We start from the raw sequence: 22,471 nt of genomic DNA, 5'->3' as shown, positions 1-22,471 counted from the left end.
TCTGTCATGCCTAGGCACACGCACGTCCCCAGGGCTTGACCCTTATGGTCTCAGTTCACAGTCATCTCTTCCGCCGTCATGTGGGGGGGGGGGAGCGGTCCCCCCCCCAAAAGCCCCCCATCCACCCCCAACACACCCACACGTGTGTAGGGCCCCTTCAAGCACAGACATACGTGTTCACGGGTGGGTGGGCACCAGAGAGTGAGACGCACTCTCATCCACACTGGGACGGCTGGGTGGCACCCGCCTCACCCATTCACACAGCGGCCCACACTCCCAGCGTCCACGCAGCCTTCCCTGTGGGTTCTGGTTTTGAGAGCAGCCCCACGCTCGCTCCCATTCTACACACAGCCCCACGTGCCCCCTCACCTGAGGCTCCCACACTCCAGCTAAGCGGCGCCCTCCCCATCCTCTTCCCCCCTCACGCTCACCCGTGTCCATCCAGAAAAGTCTTGGAGGCCCCCAGGCAGCCGAGGAGTAAAGAGCTGACCCCAAAAAGGAGGGGGAATCCGCCATGTTTCAGCCGTAAAACATCCTGCCAGGAGGCGGGCTCGCATCACCAAAGGGACCCAGGATTCTGAGAGCGGCAGCAGCAATAGCACATCCAAACGAAGCCTCTTTCCTTTTTAGAATTTTCCACCTGAAGTCGGCTGAGAAGTCAGCCAGGGCAACGTGGCCCGGCTCGTCACAGAGAAGGCAAAGGTGAGTCCCGTGGAGCGGTACTGGGGACGGCCGGCTCCGCGCCACGATGCAGGGGGCAGCCCGGGTCTGGGGGAGCGGGTCTGGGCAGCTCTATTTAGGGCAGCCGTGATGTCAGCGGAAAGGAGGGCTTGAGTTTGGGAATGTGGCACAATGGCCCCTTTGTCCCCCTCCCCTCCTGTCCTGCACACACACGGAAAACACATTCTGGCCTCGCACCCACGTGACCCAGGCACGGAGCACCAGCGCTGTCACACCAGGCCCGCCACCACAGCCCTACCGGGCGCTGTCACCTCAGGTGCCCTCAGACACCCACACGCACACACACACACACACACGCACACAGGCACGCATGCCCCCATGTGCGGATTTGTACATACATAGCAAGAGGCATATTCTCTTGTTCATCCGGAGATGCGGTGGCCACGGGCCCCTTGTCGCTGTTAAAATTAATCCCAGTTATATGGAAACCAATTTGACAATAAACTTCATATATTGGAAAAAAAATTAATTAAAAAAAAATTAATCCCAGTTAAGCACAACTCAACACTGAGTTCCTCAGGGACACCACCCACATGTCAAGGGCTCCATAGCCACGTGTGGCTAGTGGCTGTGGTACTGGAAAGCACACAGAGAGTGTCCTTCGTTGCAGAAAGCCCTGGCCCAGGCCCTGGTGCCCAGCCCCGTGTGGCACACACACCTGATGTCTGGCCTCAGTCAGCCCCTGCCGGGCCGTGTCTGCCGGTAAGGCTGAGATGAATTTTGCAGGTGTGGAGAGCTTGGGAAACTGAGAGGGGGCAGACCGGGGCCTGGGCTGGGCAGGAGAATGAGGGGACATGAGACGTTTGAGCGTGGCCTGGACGGTGGGGCTAAGCAGGCATTGAGAAGGGCTGTCCGCTCAGGCAGAGGAAGAGACACAAAGAAAGTCCTAGAGGTGGAAAGTGTGGTGCCTCTGTGAGAACTGGAGTCACCCCTTTTGGTTAGCGTGACAGGTGCGGGCGAGGGAGGGGGCTGTGAGGACAGGTGGGTGGGGCCTTGGTTGGCCCCAGAGGGGGAGGCGGCGGGGGCTGAGCCAGCCTGGAGGCCCCCTCCCCACAGGTAGAGGGGCAATTACCAAGGCCTCACCCGTCAATCAGCGCAGCGGCTCGGGTGGTTTGCATAGGAAGAAACCTTCATTTCTGTGTCATGATTTCTTAACCACTTTAGACTAATTCCCTTTCTACACTGTCCAGATTGTGGTGGACGTGCTAATGATGAATTATTAAAAGGCACAATTAATCACCAAGGCCACTTAACGACGGCGATGGCATTAGTAAGCAGGCGATGGGCTCTGTAGACTTGTCCATTTCTCTGAGACCCGAGGGAGGGACTTGGGCCTTTCCTGCCTTTGAGGTATCGGCCCTGAGACCTTGGGTGGCTGGGTGGGGCACAGCTTCAATTTCTCCCTGTCTCCAAGTCTCTGGATGCCGAGTCTGCTCCAGACTTCTGACCCTCTGGATACCTCTGTGTCCCCGTGACTGCTCACGGCCGTCCCCCTTCCCTGAGACTGGGGAGCTGACCAGTCACCTTCCTTCCAGGGGCCTCAGGTTCACCAGCAGGCAGGGAGGGGCAGGCAGAGGGTGAGAGCAAAGGGAAAAGAGAGAGAAGGAGGAGGAAGAGGAAGCAAGAGTTTTTTTTTAAAAAAAGGATAAGGCATGGGCAGGAGGCAGGGGCCTGGGCACAATGACCTGCCAGGCCACCCTGCACCCAGGTGTTACAGGGACTTAGAGGGCCAAGAGGGACCCATGCTCAGAAGGGTCAGCACCTGTTGCCTTCAGGACAGCACCTTGTCAGTGCCTTGACGGCAGCTCTCTGAAGGCCCTGGGGAGGCTCCCTGCCTCCTTCCCTGGGAACCCTGGAGCAGGAGCCCTTCCTCTCTCTCCTCACAGGCCCTCAGGACGGGCTCAGGGACTCTCCTCAGCTGGCCTGCTTGTTACTCCTATGGGGGGGGGGACTCAGAGTGAGCAGGAGGAAGGGGAGGCCAGATGAGGGGCTCCCGGGTACTCCCCACCGGTCCCACCTCCCTCAGCCACATGTGGGCCTCCTAGTGCCCTGTGGGCCGTGCCTTCCGCAGCCCCCCAAGCCCGCAGGGTGCCCGGCGGAGTTGATGGTGTTGGTGGAGGGTGGGCCTGAGGTTTGGGTGGCCGGGGATCTGAAGGGAGGCGCCTGTTGGGGGGGGTTGCCTGTATAGCAGGAAGCCTGCATGAGTGGAGGTGAGGGGGGGGAAGGGTTAAGGCATAAGAAAGGCAAGAGGCAGGCCCCCCCCCACCCCCCCGTGGAGGGTGCTAGATGAGGAGGAGGAGGGAAGGGACAAGAAACAGGAGAGCCCATCCCCCAACCTCCCCCACCCCCGCCAAAGCCCCTTCCCCAGGTCTCCCCTCCCCAGACTCCAAGGCAGGAAATTAGGAGGCCACTACCGATATGTTTGGGTCATTTCCACATGCTTTATTCCAGCAATCAAAATAATTAAAAACATCTCAAATTATTATACACATACAAAATAGGTACAGAATCTTGCTTCCTCCCACCCCTAGGGGGAAAAAAACTGCTTTGTGCTTTGGGAAGTTGTGCTCTGGAACCCAGAGAGAGGACACAGGACAGAGAGGCGGTGAGGATGGGGTGCAGCTGAGGAGGAGGGCTTCCAGAGAGAGAGAGAGAGAGAGAGAGAGAGAGGTGGAGAGAGAGAGGCGGCCAGCGGGGTGGAGAGGGGGTGGAAAGGAGCGCGCAGAGCTGCGAGGCTCTCTCCCCCCCAAGTTAAATAGCACCTTTAGAAAATTCACGAGTCCCCATCCGCAAGGAAAAAAAAAAAAAAAAAAAAAACCAAAGAATAAAAAAAGACTTTGAACAAAAAGGAACATTTGCTGGCCTGGGGGGTGGGGCGTCTCGACTTCTTTAGCACCAGTGATTCCTTCCCCACCCCACCCCATCACAGAGATGTAGCACCTTTGATATAAAATGGGGAGCCCCTTCCCACCCTGCCCCCATCCCCGCCCCCACGCGGTTGCCCCGGTGACACAGAAAGACACGAAGAGGTAGTCCTTCAGCAACACAATTACACGCGGAACAGAGCAGTCTCTCCCGCCCAGCCCTGTCGCACGGGGGATTGACACGTGTCCCCGAATGAATCCGATGTTTCCTTCCGCTCTGTCGTGGCCCCTCCTGACTTTCTTCCAGACCCGGCAGGCAGGCAGCGAGGGGCCAGTGGTCCCCCCGCATGCCCCCTCAAAAACGAAGGGGGTATGTTGCTGGAGCCACGGGGACGCCAGATGGTGAGGCTTCTTTGGTAGTCTGCGAACCTCAGGTCCCCCCAGGGTTTGGGGGTTGCTGGGTGAGGGGAGTGGGCTGGGAGTCTGGGGCGGGGGTCACTTGGGTGTTTTAGCATTGCCTTTGGTTGCTGGGCAGACAATGCATTGTTTCCTGTGTCTTTTTTGGGGAGACTTAGATTTGGGGAGCGGTGGAGGGGAGGCCCCAAGGAGGGATGGAGAAAGGAGGAGAAAGGGCAGTGTTGGGGTATCATAAGCCCAACGGGCAGAAAAGGACTTACCCCCATATGGGTCTTCAAGCAAGTGGACCAAGCTTCCTTTTTTAAAAAGTTATTTATTTATTCTTTTTTTTTTTTTTTTTTTTTTTTGGTAAGGTTGAATGTGCTTTTTGGTTTTTGGTCATGTTCGGTTGGTCAAAGATAAAAACTAAGTTGGAGAGATGAATGCAAAGGAAAAAAATATTTTCCAAAGTCCATGTGAAATTGTCTCCCATTTTTTGGCTTTTTGGGGGGTTCAGTTTGGGTTGTTTGTCTGTTTCCAGGGTCAGGGGCGAGTGGGTTGGGTGGGAGGGAGCCAGGTTGGGTGGGAGGGAGTTTACAGGAAGCAGGCAGGGCCAATGTCGATGCCGAATTCCTGGTCTGGGGCGCCAACGTCCAATGGGGCCACATCGATGATGGGCAAGCGGGAGGTCTTGGTGGTTTTGTATTCGATCACTGTCTTGCCCCAGTTTCCGGTGTGACTCTGGGGCGAAGGGGAGACAACGGGAGAGGGGTGTCACCAGGTGGGAGTGAGGGGGTGACGGAAGTGTGGCCTGCCAGGAAAGCCAGAGCCCAGAGAGGGGCCCGGCCAGGGACTTACCGTGCAGCCGTCGTAGGTGACGCTGTAGGTGAAGCGGCTGTTGCCCTCGGCCCGGATCTCGATCTCGTTGGAGCCCTGGAGGAGCAGGGCCTTCTTGAGGTTGCCAGTCTGCTGGTCCATGTAGGCCACGCTGTTCTTGCAGTGGTAGGTGATGTTCTGGGACGCCTCGGTGGACATCAGGCGCAGGAAAGTCAGCTGGATGGCCACATCGGCGGGATCGGAGCCCTGGCCACCATACTCGAACTGCGGGGGGAGGAGGAGAAGCGAGTGAGTGACCACGATGGAGCCTCTAGTCCTGGCCTCCCTCCCTGGAGTCCTCCGATGGCGTTCCAGCGGACCCCTCCCCCATCCAGAAGTGGCATCATGCATGGGCATCGGATGTCTGAGCCAGCATCGGGGACCCAGGACTCCAGCCTCCCCACCCAGCTCCGTCTGCCCCTAGCCCGGCGCGGACCTCGCCTCCCGCCCCATCTTGTGAGAGTGGCTCCAGGGCCAACTTCCTCACCTGGAATCCGTCGGTCATGCTCTCGCCATACCAGACGTGCCTCTTGTCCTTGGGGTTCTTGCTGATGTACCAGTTCTTCTGAGCCACGTGGGGCTGAGTGGGGTACACGCAGGTCTCACCTGTCTCCATGTTGCAGAAGACCTTGATGGCATCCAGGTTGCAGCCTTGGTTGGGATCGATCCAGTATTCTCCTGCAGTGGGACCGAGCAGGATGGAGTCAGGGGAGGTATGGCAGCGGGGACACACATGGGCCCCTGGGCCCCTCAGGGCTCAGGCCCGTGCTGGCAGGAGGAGGAGGACGGGGGAAGGAGGAGGAGGAGGAGGAGGAGGAGGAGGAGGAGGAAGGGCACAGCTGGGGCAGGCCCTCACCGCTCTTCCAGTCAGAGTGGCACATCTTGAGGTCGCGGCAGGTGCGGGCAGGGTTCTTGCGGCTGCCTTCGGGGCTCCGGATGTTCTCGATCTGCTGGCTCAGGCTCTTGAGGGTGGTGTCCACCTCGAGGTCACGGTCACGGACCACGTTGGCATCATCGGCCCGGTAATAGCGGCCGCCATCGTGAGCCTTCTCTTGAGGTGGCTGGGGCAGGAAGCTGAAGTCGAAACCACCGCTGGGAGGACCGGGAGGACCGGGGGGTCCAGGAGGGCCGGGGGGACCCTGCACGGAAAGGGAGAGGAGTCGGGATTACCAGGGTCCGAGCGCCCATGGGGCTGGAGGGCCACGGGCAGATGGGCTGAGGGGCTACGTACAACAGGGCCAGCATCACCAGTGCGACCACGAGGACCAGGGGGGCCGATGGGGCCTGGGAGACCGTTGAGTCCGTCCTTGCCAGGAGAGCCAGCAGCGCCGGGGGGACCCTGCAAAGGGGAAGGTGGTTGGAGAAAGCCTGCCAGAAAGCACAGGACCACCAGCCCAACTCTTCGGAGAAACCCACCACCCTCCCTGCCTGCCTCTGGTTCCACGACCTCATCATCGGCCATTCCCACAGTCGGGCAAGACTGTCCAGGACCCTTCTTCTCCCGACCCCTGCCCCCAGACCCTTCTGCAGAGAGGCGGGGACACCTGTATACCAGGCAGAGGGCCCTGAAGGGAGCCTGGGCTTGGGTCCCAGCAGGAGAAGATAGACAGAGGCGTGACTTACTCGGGGACCAGCAGGACCAGAAGCTCCGGAAGGACCTTGTTCACCAGGAGAGCCCTGAAGGACAGATGCAAAGGCGACGCAAGCTCAGTGGGGGTCACACGTGGTCAGCAACCTGCCCCCCGCCTCGTTATTCTGGACGTCTAGTCCCAAGGTGTCCACAGGCTAAGACGCCTCCCACAACCCCTCTTTGTGAGCCTCGCCGTCTCAGAAGGCCCTTGGAAATGCCCATAACTCTTCAGACCCCGGTCCCCGCTAGGGAGGAGTGAAAATGACTATCAAGAGGGGAAACTGAGGCAAAATCGCCCCTCATTGTGTGGCAGGGCTCAATGGCAGCTGGGGGCTGGAGGGGTGCCGAGCATACTCACGGGAGGGCCAGGGGGACCCTGGAGACCGGAGAAGCCACGGTGACCCTTTATGCCTCTGTCACCCTGTTCGCCTGTCTCACCCTTGTCACCACGGGGGCCTTGGGGTCCCTAGGAGAGAGGAGAGGACAGGCTGTCAGGTGGAAGATCCGTAGGCACCGAGTCGGGCATAGCCCACTTCTGGGCCGGGTTCTGAGGACACGAGGGCCAGAGCAGGGCACTTACAGCGGGACCACGAGCACCGACGGGGCCGATGGGACCGGCGGGACCAGCGGGACCCTGGGGAGAGTGAAGAGTGTGTTAGATCCTGCTGCAGCCTGAGCTGCGGGACGAAACCACCCCTCGGCCACATCCACCCTTCCTCACACCCTTCCCCGCCGTGCCCATCCCTCCTGAGCCCCACATGAACCTTCATGTGAATTCAGGCTTCACGTGAGCTGGGGCAGGCACCTGGGGATGAACCCCATTCCCCGGGGGAATAAGGGTGGTACTGCCTGGGGGAGGGGCCTCGGGACTGAGCTGTGGCTCAGTTTTCTCAGGAAGGCCAGGGGCCCCGACGTCGTGTAAGACCTCCTCTCCTCCCCCAGCCTAGGTGAAGCCAGATGTCCATCTGCGGGCCCGTGGGCAGGCCCGGAGAGTCCCCGGGGCCTGGCTACTTACAGTCTCACCACGGTCGCCATTCTTGCCAGCAGGGCCGACGGGACCAGGGGCACCAGGAGCGCCAGGAGCACCAGGGGGGCCAGCAGGGCCGGTCTCACCACGGTCACCCTGGGAAGGGGAGGGGCGGGGTCTATGAATCAGTCCCAGCTCAAGAGGCTAGGCTGGGGCAGGGGAGTGGCAGGTGGGGCTGGGGCCCTGGGATGCAGCCACCTTACCTTGGGGCCGGGAGAACCATCTCGTCCAGGGGAGCCTTCAGCACCAGGAGATCCCTGCGGAGAGAGAGCGCGAGGTGAGTGTCAGCCAGAGGAAGTCAGGCTCAGGCAGAGGCCAAAATGGCCATGCTGAGGGCGCGGGTGTGGGGCTGGCGACCGCTCACCTCACGTCCAGACTCGCCAGGGGGTCCAGCCAATCCAGGGGGGCCCATGGGACCAGGGGGGCCACGTTCACCACTTGGTCCTGAAGGACCTTGTTTTCCAGGTTCACCCTGAAGGAGAAGGAGTCAGGCCAGAGATGGGCTGGGGGGAGGGCCCGAGGGCCCCCAAGCTCGTCTACCACACCTGTCCTGTCTGGCCCCAGCACACCCCCCCCCGCCCCCTGCAGCCTCCAAGCCCCGTGATGGTTCTTCTCGGGGTCCCCCAAGGCGAGGGGGGCACTCACAGAGGGGCCGGGAAGACCAGGGAAGCCTCTTTCTCCTCGCTGACCGGGCAGGCCAACCACACCACGCTGTCCAGCAATGCCTTGAGGTCCGGGAGTGCCGGGAGCACCCTGCGGGAGGGTGATGAAGGTGAGGCGCCTTGCAGGGCCCCGGGAGCGCGGCCCCCGCCCCGGGGCCCCTCCGGAGCACTTACAGCAGGTCCGTCAGCACCAGGAGATCCTTTCTCACCGGCAGGGCCGGGGGGACCAGGGGGACCGACTTCCCCGGGACGCCCAGCGGGGCCAGTCTCACCGCGGGGGCCTTTGCCGCCTTCTTTGCCGACAGGGCCGGGAGGGCCAGGGGGTCCAGCGTTTCCCTGGACGGGGAGAAGCGGGGCCGTCAGGTTCCGGTGGATTCCGGAGCGCCGCTGAGGCCTCAGATGGGCCCGCCACCCTCCCGACAGTCTGTCCCCCGCTCCCCGAGCAACAGAGTCACCGCCACGATACTTACAGAGGGGCCGGGAGGACCGACTCGGCCAGCAGCACCAGGGAAACCAGTAGCACCCTGGCAGGAGAGGACAAAGGAGTCAGGAGGACAGCAGCCCCCTCACCTGGCCCAGCGCCCCCATCTCTGAACCCAGGTTGGAGCGACAGCCCCAGCGGAGGCACCGAGGGCGATACTCACAGGGGGACCGGCACTGCCTCGAGCACCTTTGGGTCCAGGAGCACCAACGTTGCCCTGTAGGAGAGCACAGAGCCATGAAGACTGGGCCAGGCCCAGACCCAGGCCCAGCCCCGCCTGTGGCTCGGGGCTCAGAGGGTGGGACACTCACGATGGGGCCGGGGGGTCCAGTGGGGCCAGCGGGACCAGGGGGACCAGCATCGCCTTTAGCACCAGCATCTCCGGGCTCGCCTTTAGCACCAGGTTGGCCATCAGCACCCTGGGGGAGGAAGGGGTGTGGTGAGCGGAGGAGGGGGATGGGGCAGCGTGGGGAACTGGGCGGTTCCGCGGGGCTGGGGAAGGGCGGTAAGTCCAGGCACAAAGATGCTTGAACGGGACACCGTCCCCTCTCCACGCCTCTGTCCTTATGCGGTCACCCGAGGTCCCGGGTCCCAGGCGGTGATAGAAAACGATGGGGGTCTTGGTACTCACAGGGGGGCCAGCGAAGCCAGCAGGGCCGGGGGGACCAGGCTCACCACGGTCTCCCTAGAAGAAAAGGAGGCGGACTGAGAGGGGCTCTGACCTGGGGGAGGCGGGGTGGATGGCGCAGGCAGGTGGGGAAGCGGGGCCCTGAGGAGCATGCCCCAGGGCCCAGGGCAGGTGAGCGTGAAGGCAGACGAGGCACAGAAAGAGGGCCGGGAAGGGTGAAGCAGACGGGCGGGCGGCGTGTGGGTCTTCGGTACTTACGGGGGCGCCACGAGCTCCAGTGGGACCAGCGGGGCCGCTGGGACCAGCTTCACCCTGAGAGGGAGGGACAAGAGGCGCAGGTCAGCTGTAAGCGCTCCCAGCAGATGACCCCGGGAGAGTCTCCCCTCCTTCCTGGAACCTCCCACCTTCAGGTCACCAGCTCAGAATGGCAGGACCTCCCTCCCCCAGGCCGGAATCACGCCCAGGTTCGCCGGAGAAGCTGTGTGTTAGGGAAGATGGTGGGGCCACCTCACCTTGTCACCGGGGGCACCAGCGGGGCCAGGAGGACCAATGGGGCCAGTCAGGCCACGGACACCATCTTTGCCAGGAGAACCATCAGCACCTTTGGGACCGGCATCGCCCTGAAGACACAGGGAAGGCCTGAGACTTCCGGCGGGGGCAGGGAGGTGACCCATAGCATCCTGCTACCGGCTTCCACTCCTCCCCAGCTCTGCCCTGCCCCGACCTGTGCTCAGGACTCGAGATCTTTCAGGGGAGCGTGGTGGAAGCTAGGTTAAGAGGCCCATGCCTTGTGTGGAGGGATGAATAAGGGATTCCCCCATCCAGGAGGCCACACTGCTTCCCGTTACCATGGTAATTCAGGGGGAGGGAAGAGCCTGCATAGCTGGTGGAGGATTTATCAGTGAAGAGGCCAGAAGGGAAGAAGAGAGGATTAAGGAGAAGAGGGAAAGACCCCAGGGAGGGTAAAGAGGGAGGCTGAAGCATCCAAAGTAGAGGGAGACAGAGATGGGAACCCTACATGGATCAGGGGAGGAGGTGTGGGACTGTGGGACTTACTCTGTCACCCTTAGGGCCAGGAAGGCCAGCTGCACCTCGTTCACCAGGCATTCCCTGAAGGCCAGGAGCACCCTGGCTACCGGGGGCTCCGGGGGCACCAGCATCACCCTAGGTGACAACCGAGAGGACGGCCATGAGCTTTGGGGTCCCAGGAGTGGGTCACAGCCCCGAGCGCCCTCGTGAGATCTCCCAGGCTTGCTTGCGAGGATAAAGATGAGCCGGCTAAGAAGAGGAAAGGCTCCCAGCCTGGAACTTCAGGTTGCTGGGGGACCCCACCCAGTTTTGTCCCCTTCCCAGCCCTCCCCCACATCTAGGTGGCTTTGGCCATGGCCAGGCGCCCCTGCCTCGAGAGGGGCTAGACCCGGTCCCCGTGCTGGCCTCACCTTAGCACCATCATTGCCAGGGGCACCGTTGGCTCCCCGAGGACCGGCAGGACCGGGGGGACCTTGCACACCGCGTTCACCAGGGAAACCTCTCTCGCCCTGGAAAAGAAGGACAGGGCACGTGATGGCTGCTCGAGAGACAGGGCCAGGCGTAGGGCATCTTGGCGGGGACAGTGTTACTTACTCTGGCTCCAGAGGGGCCGGGGGCACCAAGATCTCCAGGAACACCCTGAGGGGGAGGGAGGGACAGACAGTGAGCACCCCCCCCTCCCCACTAGAAAGCATTCCTGTTCTCCTCCTGGGGGCTGGCCCTTGGGGTCTGTCATTAGAGACCAGCCCCTTCTCACAACCTGAACTGGGATGCTTTCTCTACTTCTCCTGGGGATGTGTCAAAGACGGCCCTCTCGGGGCGCCTGGGTGGCGTAGTCGGTTAAGCGTCCGACTTCAGCCAGCTCACGATCTCGCGGTCCGTGAGTTCGAGCCCCGCGTCGGGCTCTGGGCTGACGGCTCAGAGCCTGGAGCCTATTTCCGATTCTGTGTCTCCCTCTCTCTCTGCCCCTCCCCCGTTCATGCTCTGTCTCTCTCTGTCCCAAAAATAAATAAACGTTGAAAAAAAAAAAAAAAAGACGGCCCTCTCTTCAAACTCTGGGGTGAGGGAGAGTCAGAGATATCCCTGCAGCTCTAAAAAAAAGTCGTCCAGACTGGCAGCCATGCGGAAACTTCTAGATCATATCATGCTGCTGTGTAGCGCCCAGCTTCCCTCTGTGTGGCTCCCTTCATGAAGGAAGTCCTCTGGGGAGGGGGTCTAACCTTGATCCTAGCCGAGGGTTATCTGATCAGCCGGGAGGACTGACCTCTCCCTCTAAATGCCCCGCATTCCCCACCTGCTACCTCTTACCTGTTCGCCAGGTTTGCCTGCTTCACCGGGAGGACCCGCAGGGCCAGGAAGACCCTGGAGGTGGGAAATGGGGGAGGGGAGGGGGTGGGATTAGAATCTGAAAAAGGACAAAGGGGAGCCCATACCTTAACCCCCGGCCAGCCTTGAGGCCTCACCTGGAATCCGGGAGAGCCAGCAGGGCCCTGTTCGCCTCTCTCACCAGCAGGGCCCTGTCACAGAGAGAACGCTGTGGTCACCAGAAGACCCAGGAGGAAAGGGGTGTGTGGGGGGGTATCTCCACAGTGTGGCCTCCCCAGGCTGACTCTTAGGGACACTTACGGCAGGGCCGGGGGGTCCCTGAGCTCCAGCTTCTCCATCTTTGCCAGCAGGACCCTGTGGGGAGAGAGCAAAGGATCAGGGAGGTGAGGAGGGCAGCCGACAGAGGGAGCAGGGCAGGTGGGGTGCCGGGGAAGGGGTGGGGGGACAGGGCAGACCCCGCTGGGGGGCCTCTGATGCCCTGGTGATGGCTGTGGCCTTCTGCGCCCCTCCTGCAGGGGAGGGGACGTGTCACGAGCAGGGGCAGGAAGGGGACAGGGGACCATAGGGCGATACTTACAACAGCGCCAGGGGGCCCAGGGACACCTCGTTCTCCTGCTTTGCCAGGCTCTCCCTACGGGCAAAGACAGTCAGGGAGTTAAGGGGGCTTAAGTGGGAACACGGGTCCCCTGGGTCCTTCCTGTTTACCCTGAGTGGTTCTTTTAGGGGTTTTCTTCTCGCCCAGCTCTGGGCCTGGGGAAACGCTTTGCTGGCTTTTTCTGCTGGTCCCTTGGTGTCTCCCTGAGGCCTCTTCCCTCTGAGACCACATGCCCCTTCAGGCTGCTGTCCCCCCGCCCCCCCTTTCCTTCTCGCCGCCATATGCCTACGGTGACCTGTTTGCAAAGGGCTTTCACCTCCTCTGGGACCTATTTTTCAAAGAACCCACCAAGATTTGGGGATGCCTATCTTATAAAAGGCCCATTCTACCCCGTGGGGGGGCGCAGGGGTGGCCCCAACAATGCTTGTTTCCAAGGATAGAGCAATGGTAGTGGAGCCAGGATCAGTCTCTCGTTTTTATGGATAAGGAGACTGAGGCCCAGAGAGGGGCAGTGAGCGGCCTGAGGCCACACAGCAAGCCAGCGGCAAAGCTGGGACTGGCGCCCAGGCCTTTCATCTCCCGGGAGTGCCTGTCCCTGGCTCTGCGACGTCCCTTGAGGAATACTCACAGCAGCACCTTTAGGCCCGGGGAATCCCATCACACCAGCCTGACCACGGGCACCGGGGGGGCCTGGGGGTCCGGGGCGACCATCTTGACCAGCGGGACCCTACGGACGGACGGAAGGCACAGATGGGAGGCGAGGACCGAAGGTGGGCGGTCGGGAGCGGGGGAGGGGCCCCGGGGGAGCGGTACTTACAGGGGGACCAGTTTTGCCATCCGGACCGGGGCTGCCGGGGCTTCCGGTCAGACCCTAGTGGAGAGGGGACAGAGACATGTGAGTGAGGGTGACAGAAGAGGCGAGAGGGCCCTTCAGAGGGCAGATGCGCGGTCCCGCTCCGGGTGCCTCATTCCAGCCCCACACAGGGCAAGGGTCTCAGGGCAAGTGGGGCAGAGGGGCGGGGGGCTCACCTTGGCACCAGGCAGACCAGCTTCACCGGGGCGACCAGCTTCACCAGGAGAACCTTTGGGGCCAGCAGGGCCAGGAGAACCACGTTCACCAGCGGGACCCTGGTCGGGGAGTCACAGGGACAATTAGGGGCTCGAGTCCGGGCTTCTTTTTTACCACAGGCCGGCCTCTTATTCCTCCAGTGGGACAGGGTCAGGTGGCTCAGACGGTGGCAGGGGGAAGGTCAAGGCGAAGCCGAGTGTGAAGAAGAGAGTGCACGGCCACGGCGCGGAGCACTGATGGGGGCGGGAGGGGGGTGGGGGTGACTACATGGGGAGGGACAGGTGATGTCCACGGAGCAGGGCCAGCACCCCAGCCATGAAGAGAAGTTACCTTGGGACCAGCCACACCATCTGCGCCAGGGAAGCCACGGCTACCGGGTCCACCCTGCAGGAGGAGAAGAGGCCAGTGAGCTCTGACACGGGGGGCACCGGGCTGGCCTTGGGGGCGAAGAAGGGGACACTTACGCGCTCGCCAGGGGGTCCGGGCAGGCCAGTGGGGCCGGGTTCGCCTCGGGCTCCTCGCTTTCCTTCTTCCCCAGCGGGGCCAGGGGGGCCTTGGATACCAGTGGGGCCCTGGAGAGGGGCAGAGATGAGGGGAGGGTCCGCGGTGAGGGGCTGACCCGGGGGGCCCCCTCCCGTCCTCCCGGGGTTCCCCGGGGGCAGATGGGCTGAGCTGTGGGGGGCGGGCGGGGGGACTTACGGGCTCTCCCTTGGCGCCAGTGTCTCCTTTGTTGCCGGGGGCACCAGGTTCGCCCTGCGGGAGGGAAAAGAAGATGAGGGGGGGGGAGGCGGGGAGGGGGGCTGATTCGCATCCTCACGCTTCTCAGGCGGGGCCACGCCGGACGGAGCCGGCGCGCGCGCGCGCGAGCGCGCGCGCGCGGGTGGGCACAAGTGAGAGAGTGATACTTACACTGTTACCCTTGGGACCGGGAGGGCCGCTGGGGCCCTGGGGTCCAGAGGGGCCTCGAGCACCAGGGAAGCCAGGAGCACCAGCAATCCCAGGAGCGCCCTGTGGGAGGCAGAACAGGTTGAGCCCCGGAGCGGAGGGCGTGGGGCAGGGGGGAGGGCGGCGCCGGGGGCGGCTCTGAAAGCTGCAGGATACTCACGTTGGCACCTTTGGCACCAGGCTGTCCGTCAGCACCGGGGTTTCCCTGTGGCCCGGAGAGAGGAGGGTGAGTGACAGAAGAGGACTCTGAATTGGGGGGTGGCACGGGGGCACTGAGGAGCACTTACAGCAGGGCCAGCAGCACCAGCAGGGCCAGGGGGGCCGGGCTCGCCACGCACACCCTGGGGACCTTCAGAGCCACGGGCTCCTTGGGGACCAGCTTCACCCTGGGTAGGAGACAAGGACAGGTCAGGAGCCCAAGCGCGTCTTTGGACGTCGGGAGGTGAGGGTGGAGGGCAGGGACAGGAGAGCAGGAATTAGGACTCCAAGATCACAGAAGAGGACCTGAGGACAAAGGTGCTGGGGCATGGGCTTCTCCGGGTTTGGAGAGCAGGGAGGCGCCCATCCCTTGGCCTGTGGGTGCTGGGCTCAGAGCGGGGGCAGGGATCTCACCTTAGCACCAACAGCACCAGGGAAGCCGGGAGGACCAGCGGGGCCAGTGGGACCCTGTGAATGAAATGGAGCCGTTAGTGAGAAGGAAAATGGCCACTGTGAGTCACACCCGGCGGCAAAAGAGGTCCTGGGATTCGTGGCCACGGGGCCCGCCCCGGGGGGGAGCCCCAGGAGCCCTCGGGGCTCCCAGGCACAGAGACCCGGGGGCTGTACTCACAGGGGGGCCGGCGGCACCGGTAGCACCGTCATTTCCACGAGCACCCTGCGGGAGAGAGAGGGGTGGCCCCAGTCACGTGCACCGAGTGCTGGCGGGTCCCCGCAACCCCTCAGGAACCCCTTCCGGTGCCCCGGGATCCCCCCAAGGGGCCAAGAGGACTTACAGCAGGGCCAGGGGCTCCGGGGCGTCCTCTCTCACCAGGCAGACCACGGGGACCCTGACGACAAAAGCCAGGAAAGCCGAGTGAGATCAGAGACACACTCTTCCCCCCAAATCCCATCTCGCCCCTCTACCCTGTTCCATCTCTTCCTTCTAGAACTGGACACACTCACCATCTGGCCAGGAGCTCCATTTTCACCGGGGCTACCAGGCTCGCCCTAGAGAACAGAGAATGAAGTTAGGAATTTGTTCGTGGTAAGACTGGGCGGTGGGGGCCCCAGATACTCAGGCATCCTCTTACCTTGGGACCAGCAGGACCAGCGTCTCCCTTGGCACCATCCAAACCACTGAAACCCTAAGATAGGGAAGAAGGGCCAAGGTGAGTGCCGTTGGAAGGGGTGGACCACCTTGGCCCTCATGTTGACCTGGCAAGGTGCCTCAGGGGGTCACCACAGCCATCCCCCTGTCTCTGCACTAGACTAGACCCCAACTGCCCCAAGATCTCACCCAATCCTATGGAGATTTCTTTCCCAATGGAGGGAAGTTCTTTTGGATGTCTACTCTCTATCCCTTGGGACTTCTGTAGCTGCCACCCCACGTCGACACCCGCAGGAGGATCCTTTGGGGGAAGGGGTAGGATGGTGGGGTGCTACAAAGGGGACTTACTCTGTGTCCCTTCATTCCAGGAAGGCCAGCAGTTCCAGGCAATCCCCGGGCGCCCTGGAGAGAAAAGAAAAGGAGGAGAAAGGCAGGGCCATTAGAAGACGCCACTGTGGACCCAGTGCCCAAGTGGAGCCCCCCTGTGGCGATGTCCAGGGCCGGCCACGCATTCCTGCTCACCTGAGGTCCAGGAGGCCCACGCTCACCAGGACGACCAGGCTTTCCAGCTTCACCCTGAGAGGGAGAGAAAAGGCCATGATGCCCATGCCTTGGAAACGTGTGGAAGGTCTGAATTTTCTTGGCATTGTTGAAGGTCAGGTTTAGGAGCCCAGAATCTTGTCTTTGGATTTAGAGCGCAGCTTAAATCTACAGTGAAATCCTTGCTTGGTGAATTTTGAGTCCCTCCGAGGGAATTTCTGTTTATTTCTGTATAGGGAGAGCAAATCTGCGGTGCCCAGGGCAGTCAAGCCTAAGGAAGTCATTCACCCCGAGGGACAGTGTTGGGGATTGCTTTGAAGTGGCTGGGGTGAGGGGAGGGTCAGTCACCTCCACTGGGGAAAGGGGGAACATCCCATAAAGGGTGAAGATCATTGTTCAAGGGCAGTCCCATGCATCAGGGAGAACTTGGCCTCCTTTCTCTGGGTATCACCTTCACAGGTGGTGGGGCACTGGAGTGGAGATTACAGGAACCTAGCCCATGGAGGCATTGGGGGCTACATGGGATCATCTTGCCTGGGTTACTTACGTCATCTCCGTTCTTGCCAGGGGGACCAGGGGGACCACGGGGACCCATGGGACCCTAGAGGAAACAGGAAGAAAGGAGATTAGAATGACCAGGATAAGGGGAAAAAAAGAAGGGGGAGGCTGGGATTGGAAGGAGGAGTCAAGGAAGACTTCAGATGGCAGGGGTGGAGGAGTCCTTCAATAGGACAATCCACATGTTTGTAGAGGGAGTATGTATTTGGATAGAGTACAACTTGTGGGGAGGGGGGTGGCACTTACTGAAGCTCCAGGCTCGCCGGGCTCACCAGGGGGGCCTTGGAAACCTTGGGGACCCTGGAGGACAAGGAAAGAGGGATTCAGTTAGGACAGGTCCCCGTCAGTCTTTCCCCATCTCACCAAGAGATCTCTCAGAGCACCTGACCTGCCCTCATCCCCATCCTCCCTTCAAAAGGCCAAAGCCCAGGGTGGTGTATGATGATATCCTGGATACTTACAGGTGCGCCAGGGGGACCAGGGAGACCACGAGGACCAGAAGGACCCTACAGAAGGGGGAAAAAAAAAGAGCGGCCATGTTGATACCTCTTTAGGAAGGTGCAACATGGGTGTGATCTTGCTGTCTTCCAGTGGTTCCTGTTGGAGTGTTCCCACTCGTCTGGCATCCTCTCTGAATTTCCACCATAAACCACCTCTGAAATTCCCCCATAAACCACCACTGGCCCATCCTGTCTAGATTCCCACGGGCTCCTCTTCTGTCATCTCTGCACCCCAGTGGCTCACCATGGGGCCAGGCACAGAGATTCCTCCAGTTGACTTCTCATCGTAGCCGTAAGACATTTGGGGAGCAAAGTTCTAGAAGAAACAAGAGAGAGGAGAGGGCATGAGAAATCAGTGAGTTGAGAGGCAACACATCACTGACAATGGGATATTGACATATGCCTCCTGGCTTGATGCACTAAGAAAGTCAACAACATCACTTGTGAGATATTCCTGCCCAGAAGGCACGGCCCAACTCCAATTATGGGGACACATCCGGCCAACCTGAGCTGAGGGCCACTAAAATAATTGGGCTTTACGAAGCAACTGGCTTCTTCAAAAAACTCCAGGGTCATGAAAGGCAAAGGAAGTCTGAGGAATGTTCCAGAGTAAAGGAAACCGAGGAGCTATGACAATTAAATGCAATTTATAATCCCGGATCCAGAAAAAAGATGCCACAGAGGGTATTATTGGGATGTTGGTGAAATTTGGATAGGGACTGTCTATTCAGATCATAGTTATGTGTCAGTGTTAACGTTCCGAAATGTAATCACTCTACAATGGTCACGTAAGAGAAAGTTCTTGTTCTCGGGAAATACAACCAAAGCTAAAGTAGTTTGGAGCAAAAGGACACAACATCAACTGATTCTGGAACAAATGGTTCCGAAAGAAAAATAACGACGATTATATGTATACATAGAGACTGACAAAGCAAATGTGACAAACTGCGAAAGGTATGTGAGAGTTCTTGGCACTATTCTTGAAGCTCTTCTGTAAGTTTGGAACCATTTCAAAATACAAAGTATGCCATCTGCCAAAAAACCCACAAAAAACCAAAGAACAGGAGGTGAGGGGAGCACTCAGGGCCGGCCTGCCAGGAGTGTGTTGAATCTTCACTTACTCCGCCGAGGCCAGGGGGTCCGGGGGGTCCGGGAGGGCCGGGGGGTCCAGGAAGTCCAGGCTGTCCAGGGATGCCGTCGCGGCCAGGGGGGCCGGCAGGTCCCTGCAGCGGGAGAGGGCGGGCGGCGGTGAGCGCAGGCATGGAGCCACGCCCACCTCCAGCCCCGACAGCAGAGAGCGCAACGCTTACCCTTGGGCCTCGGGGGCCAGTGTCTCCTTTGGGTCCCTATGGGGTAAGGGGGGAGAAGAAGCAAAAGAAGTCGAGTTAGAGAAGGGAGGCGCTTGAGGACTCGGGAGGGGGGGGGCGGGGGGGGGCAAAAGTCGAGGGCAGAGGATTACCTCGACTCCTGTGGTTTCTTGGCCGGTAGGTGACGCTAGGGGAGAAGACACGCGGGTGAGCGGCGGGGTTGCACCGGGTGCTCCCGGCGGCCCCGCCCTCCCCCAGCCCCAGGCCCCTCGCCGTACCCTCGCCGTCGGGGCAGACGGGGCAGCACTCGCCCGGGGGGACATGAGCGCCGGGGCAGTTCTTGGTTTCGTCGCAGATCACGTCATCGCACAACACGTTGCCGTTGTCGCAGACACAGATCCGGCAGGCCTCGGGTTTCCAAACATCTCGGTCATAGTACCTGAGGCCGTTCTGTACGCAGGTGACTGGTGGGACTGGGGCAAGAGGGGAAAGGAGGGGCTGTCAGCGGCGCTCGAGCCCCCCCCCCCCCACCTCGGGGCTCCAGGGACCCCCAGCCCTACCCTCCTTTCCCGTTTGTCTTAGAGACACATTTAGATTTTCCATTTCCCGCCGCCTCCTTCACCACCGCCCCGCCCCCCAACCCTTTCCCCAAATCCTTAAAAGCTCATCTGCTCCTCATCAGGGCCGGTGACAGCGCCGAGGCGCCCGGCCAGGGCGGCTGTAACTCTTTCCAGTTCTCAGGAATTTAAACAAAGCTTTAGGCCGGAGTTGCTTCCAACTCCAACCCCAGCCCATCGGCGCTGAAGCCAAGTGAAATAAAAAGCCATTGGGTGGGGGAGGGGAGTTGGGGGACTGGGGAGGAGAACAAGAGGGGCCCCAACCAGAGGGCAGGCTCCTGGGGAGTGGTTTGGGTGGAGACGGGGGCGGGGACGGGTAGGAGGAGAGACGGAAGGTCCAGCCCCCATCCCGCCCATCCCGGGGCAGGTGGGATGGCGTGGGCGGTGCTAGGAGGATGGGGCGGGGCCTATTGGCCTGGGGTCCCGCCCAGAGACTTGAATTATACCTCCAAAGTAGGATACACCCCACCCTCCAGCCCCCAGACATCTCAAAAGCCCTCTCTCGGGACAACCCCCGTTTCCTAAACCTGGCCAGGACCTCTGGGTCACTCCTTGGCCAAAGAACCAAAAAGTCCGCAAATAGTAACGAAGTTAGCTAACCACGCCCACCGCGCGAGCGTCTACCCAGACAGCCACTAGGTGGCGGGCAACACTAAGCAATTTCCTCGGCCTCGGCCACTTCTTTCAGAGACTGAGGCTACCGGGTCCCCAGTTTTATTTTCCAGGTCTAGAGGCGGGGGCCACAACCGGCAATAGCGCCCGTCCACTCCACGCAGCCCCAGCGCGGGGAAGCGCTGGACGGGGAGGCGCGGGGCTCCGTGCGGATCAGCAGAGGGCGCAAGGACCCCGCCCTGTCAACTCCGCGCCAAAGTTTCTCGTCCTCCAACCCGCCCACTCTCCGCGCCCCCTCCCCCCTCAGCCCAGCACCCCCGCAGCCCCAGGAACACTGTCTAGCCTGCAGAGAGGGCAAACAATCTTTCCTTATGAATCATCCCAAGCCTTCCTGATCCCTTTTACATCTCGGGCTCCAAATTCCCAGCACGGCGCCCCCCATCCCATCTCCGACGTACTTTCCCCTCACCCGGCGCGCAGACCCCCATTTCCCCCGTGGTGCTCCACAGAGCGAGCCCGGGACTTCCTCCTGTGCCAACTCGGGCGGCGCTCCATTCTGCCCTCTCACTACCGGCGGGGCGGGGGGGGGGGGGGCGCGTTCCTCTACACCCCCCACCCAGGGTACACTGCTTTCTTCCCGGGGCGCCCAGGAAGAGCCCTCGCCATCTCCCTTCCGTCCCTGAGTCTCCGGAGCATCCCGAGTCTTAGTTTAAGTCGCGGACCCCCGGGACAGAGCGCAGGGCGAGGTACCAAGTAGCCTTGGACTCCCCAAAAGTTTGCGACTTACTGTCTTCTTCTTCTTGGCCCTCCTCTTGGCCGTGCGTCAGGAGGGCGGTGGCCGCTAAGAGGAGCAGGAGCCGGAGGTCCACAAAGCTGAACATGTCTAGACCCTAGACATGTAGACTCTTTGCGGCTGGGGTGGGGGTTAGCGTCCGCTCATGCGTGGCCTCACACTCCGCGTGCCTCCTGCTCCGACCCCGAGGAGAAACTCCCGTCTGCTCCGACGACTGGCCCGGGCCCTTTTTATACCATCCTGACGGAGTGCGGGGAGGAACTCGGTCCCTGGGAGAGGGGGAGCCGGCCGCCCGCCCCCCAGCCAATCAGAGCTGCCTGGCCCGGCCCCCAATTTGGGAGTTGGAAGGGAGAGGGGGAGGGGAGGACGGGGAAGGGAGTCCACCACGCATTTCCCCCTTCGAAAGGCTGCCTCCCCAGCCCCCCAGCCCAGGCTGGGCCAGAGATGCTTGCTGCCGAGGGACGGCTAGGTCCTCAGTACAGTGCGGGCTAAAGACCGGGCCGTGGGGCCCCCTTGGGCTTTCTTCCTGGGATCCCTCCGTCTGGGGGATCTGGAACTGAGGGGCTGGCAGGGGAGCCTTCCCGAGGTGGAAGGACTGGGGGTGATTGGGAGAGGGCCGTCCTGGCCATGCCTCATTCGCCTTCCTGACCTGTCCCGCAACAGCTAAAGGATGGGTAGGAAGAGACCACGTTCTCCCTCTAAAAGATGTGCCCGTTTAGGGGTGTCTTCTGGTGTGGCTGGGATATGAAGCTTAGGCATATTTGGGGAACACGTTTAGAGATTCCTTTGCAGACATTAAGAATCAGATACTTGGCGGGGGGGGGGGGGTGTTGGCCAGAAGGGGTTTATCTTGAGGATGTCAATTCTGCCATGCTTGAGGCTTCAGGATGGAAGCCTGGAACGCTCTCCCCCAAACCCGAGGCGTGACTGAGAGAGGATGGGGTGGGGAGGCTGAGGCACTGGATGAGAAATTTGACTGCGTGGTCTCTCCAGAAGGAGGCTTGGCGGTTAAGTGGCCGGGCAGCCGAGTGGTCGTGGGAAGTTGCCGGGACTCTTTCACGCCCAGGCCAGTGGGTTTGCTTGGGAGCGCCAAGATCACTAGTGACCTAGAAAAGGGTCCTCTGGGGGGTTGGCCCAGGCTGCAGCCAGGGTCTGGTTAGAGACCCCCGTACACAGCATAGCAGAAAACTTGGGTGGAAGGCACTGGGTCAGAGAGAGGGTGCTCCTTTGGGAGCTGCGGAAAGCCACTCACTGCTTGTACCTGGACTTGAGGTTGGGGACAGAGGGAGAATTTGGGTGTCTGGGGGGGGACTAGGCTTTGGGGGCTCGGGATGGAATTGAAGGGGAGGTTGATGACTTTATTTTAGAGGATGTTTCCCACTGCTGTCCCTCTTTCCTGAAAACCCGGGCATTGCTCTCTGCCCCTGGCACCAGGAGAGTTTCTTCTGTACCCTGCATGGAGGTGAGGATCCCAAGAACAACAGGCTGTACTGGGGGGAGATGCCCCCAAAGCTAGTGTCCTCCCCTGCCTGTGTCCCAGCCTCCCAACGGCACCCTACCCTTGGCTCTACCACAATCTGTGGGCCCAAGAGAAGCCAGTTGGGGTCCCTTGCAATGCCCGTCAACTCCAGGCCCTCCTGCCTTGGAGCCCCCACCCCCATCGTTCCAGAGCTGCTAACGTGGAAGCGGGGAGTCCCCGCCTCCCCCAAACCATCCAAGATTCCATTGCCTCCCCCCCACCCCGCCCCTCTCCACGCCCTCCCCCAGCTGGTTTTGGGCAACGAAGGCAAAGGAAAAAAAAAAAAAAAAAAAGAAAAAAAAGACCAAGGGAACAGAAGGGGAGGGAGCCACGTCGGCGTGGGCCGTGGGCAGCCAGGATGAGCGGTGCGGGTGGGGCGGCAGAGGCAGAGTGCAGGGGCTATAATTAAAGGGAAAATATAGAGTTTCCAGAGAGGCAGGGCTGCAGACA

At 61.1% G+C, this 22,471-nt stretch overlaps 1 protein-coding gene across 5 annotated transcripts; it reads right to left on the bottom strand.

Moving 5' to 3' along the window:
* Nucleotides 1-3,162: 3,162 nt before the first annotated feature.
* COL1A1 (collagen type I alpha 1 chain) lies at nucleotides 3,163-20,816 on the bottom strand. Of its 5 annotated transcripts, XM_043585588.1 has the most exons (51): nucleotides 20,497-20,816; nucleotides 18,759-18,953; nucleotides 18,633-18,667; nucleotides 18,484-18,519; nucleotides 18,295-18,396; nucleotides 17,418-17,489; nucleotides 17,135-17,179; nucleotides 16,920-16,973; nucleotides 16,663-16,716; nucleotides 16,098-16,151; nucleotides 15,924-15,977; nucleotides 15,559-15,612; nucleotides 15,431-15,475; nucleotides 15,262-15,315; nucleotides 15,099-15,143; nucleotides 14,882-14,935; nucleotides 14,557-14,655; nucleotides 14,430-14,474; nucleotides 14,234-14,332; nucleotides 14,024-14,077; nucleotides 13,789-13,896; nucleotides 13,655-13,708; nucleotides 13,285-13,383; nucleotides 13,073-13,126; nucleotides 12,884-12,982; nucleotides 12,238-12,291; nucleotides 11,961-12,014; nucleotides 11,798-11,851; nucleotides 11,643-11,696; nucleotides 10,929-10,973; nucleotides 10,745-10,843; nucleotides 10,362-10,469; nucleotides 9,818-9,925; nucleotides 9,564-9,617; nucleotides 9,309-9,362; nucleotides 8,989-9,096; nucleotides 8,841-8,894; nucleotides 8,667-8,720; nucleotides 8,371-8,532; nucleotides 8,180-8,287; nucleotides 7,899-8,006; nucleotides 7,738-7,791; nucleotides 7,523-7,630; nucleotides 7,088-7,141; nucleotides 6,866-6,973; nucleotides 6,501-6,554; nucleotides 6,109-6,216; nucleotides 5,734-6,016; nucleotides 5,365-5,555; nucleotides 4,860-5,102; nucleotides 3,163-4,742 (listed from the first exon to the last, which is right to left on the bottom strand). In XM_043585588.1, the coding sequence occupies exons 1-51, from the start codon at nucleotides 20,588-20,590 to the stop codon at nucleotides 4,596-4,598; spliced, it is 4,386 nt and encodes a 1,461-aa protein (XP_043441523.1). In that variant the 5' UTR covers nucleotides 20,591-20,816; the 3' UTR covers nucleotides 3,163-4,595. The 5 variants fall into 5 exon arrangements, with proteins under 5 accessions (XP_043441523.1, XP_043441522.1, XP_043441526.1 ...); XM_043585587.1 differs by having other exon boundaries at nucleotides 18,295-18,519; nucleotides 20,497-20,717; XM_043585591.1 differs by lacking the exons at nucleotides 8,180-8,287; nucleotides 8,371-8,532 and having other exon boundaries at nucleotides 20,497-20,749.
* Nucleotides 20,817-22,471: the final 1,655 nt, after the last annotated feature.

Source organism: Prionailurus bengalensis, chromosome E1, assembly GCF_016509475.1.
Source record: "Prionailurus bengalensis isolate Pbe53 chromosome E1, Fcat_Pben_1.1_paternal_pri, whole genome shotgun sequence".
In the NCBI taxonomy this organism is placed as follows: domain Eukaryota; kingdom Metazoa; phylum Chordata; class Mammalia; order Carnivora; family Felidae; genus Prionailurus; species Prionailurus bengalensis.
This window is presented reverse-complemented; position numbering and strand designations above follow the sequence as displayed.

Coding starts and splice junctions, on each gene's coding strand:
- COL1A1 (XM_043585587.1), bottom strand. CDS start 20,590: ATGTTCAGCTTTGTGGACCTCCGGCTCCTGCTCCTCTTAGCGGCCACC. Junction 15,316..15,430: donor ATGGAGCTCCTGGCCAGATG/GTGAGTGTGTCC, acceptor TTTTGTCGTCAG/GGTCCCCGTGGTCTGCCTGG. Junction 7,631..7,737: donor ATGGTTCTCCCGGCCCCAAG/GTAAGGTGGCTG, acceptor TCCCCTTCCCAG/GGTGACCGTGGTGAGACCGG.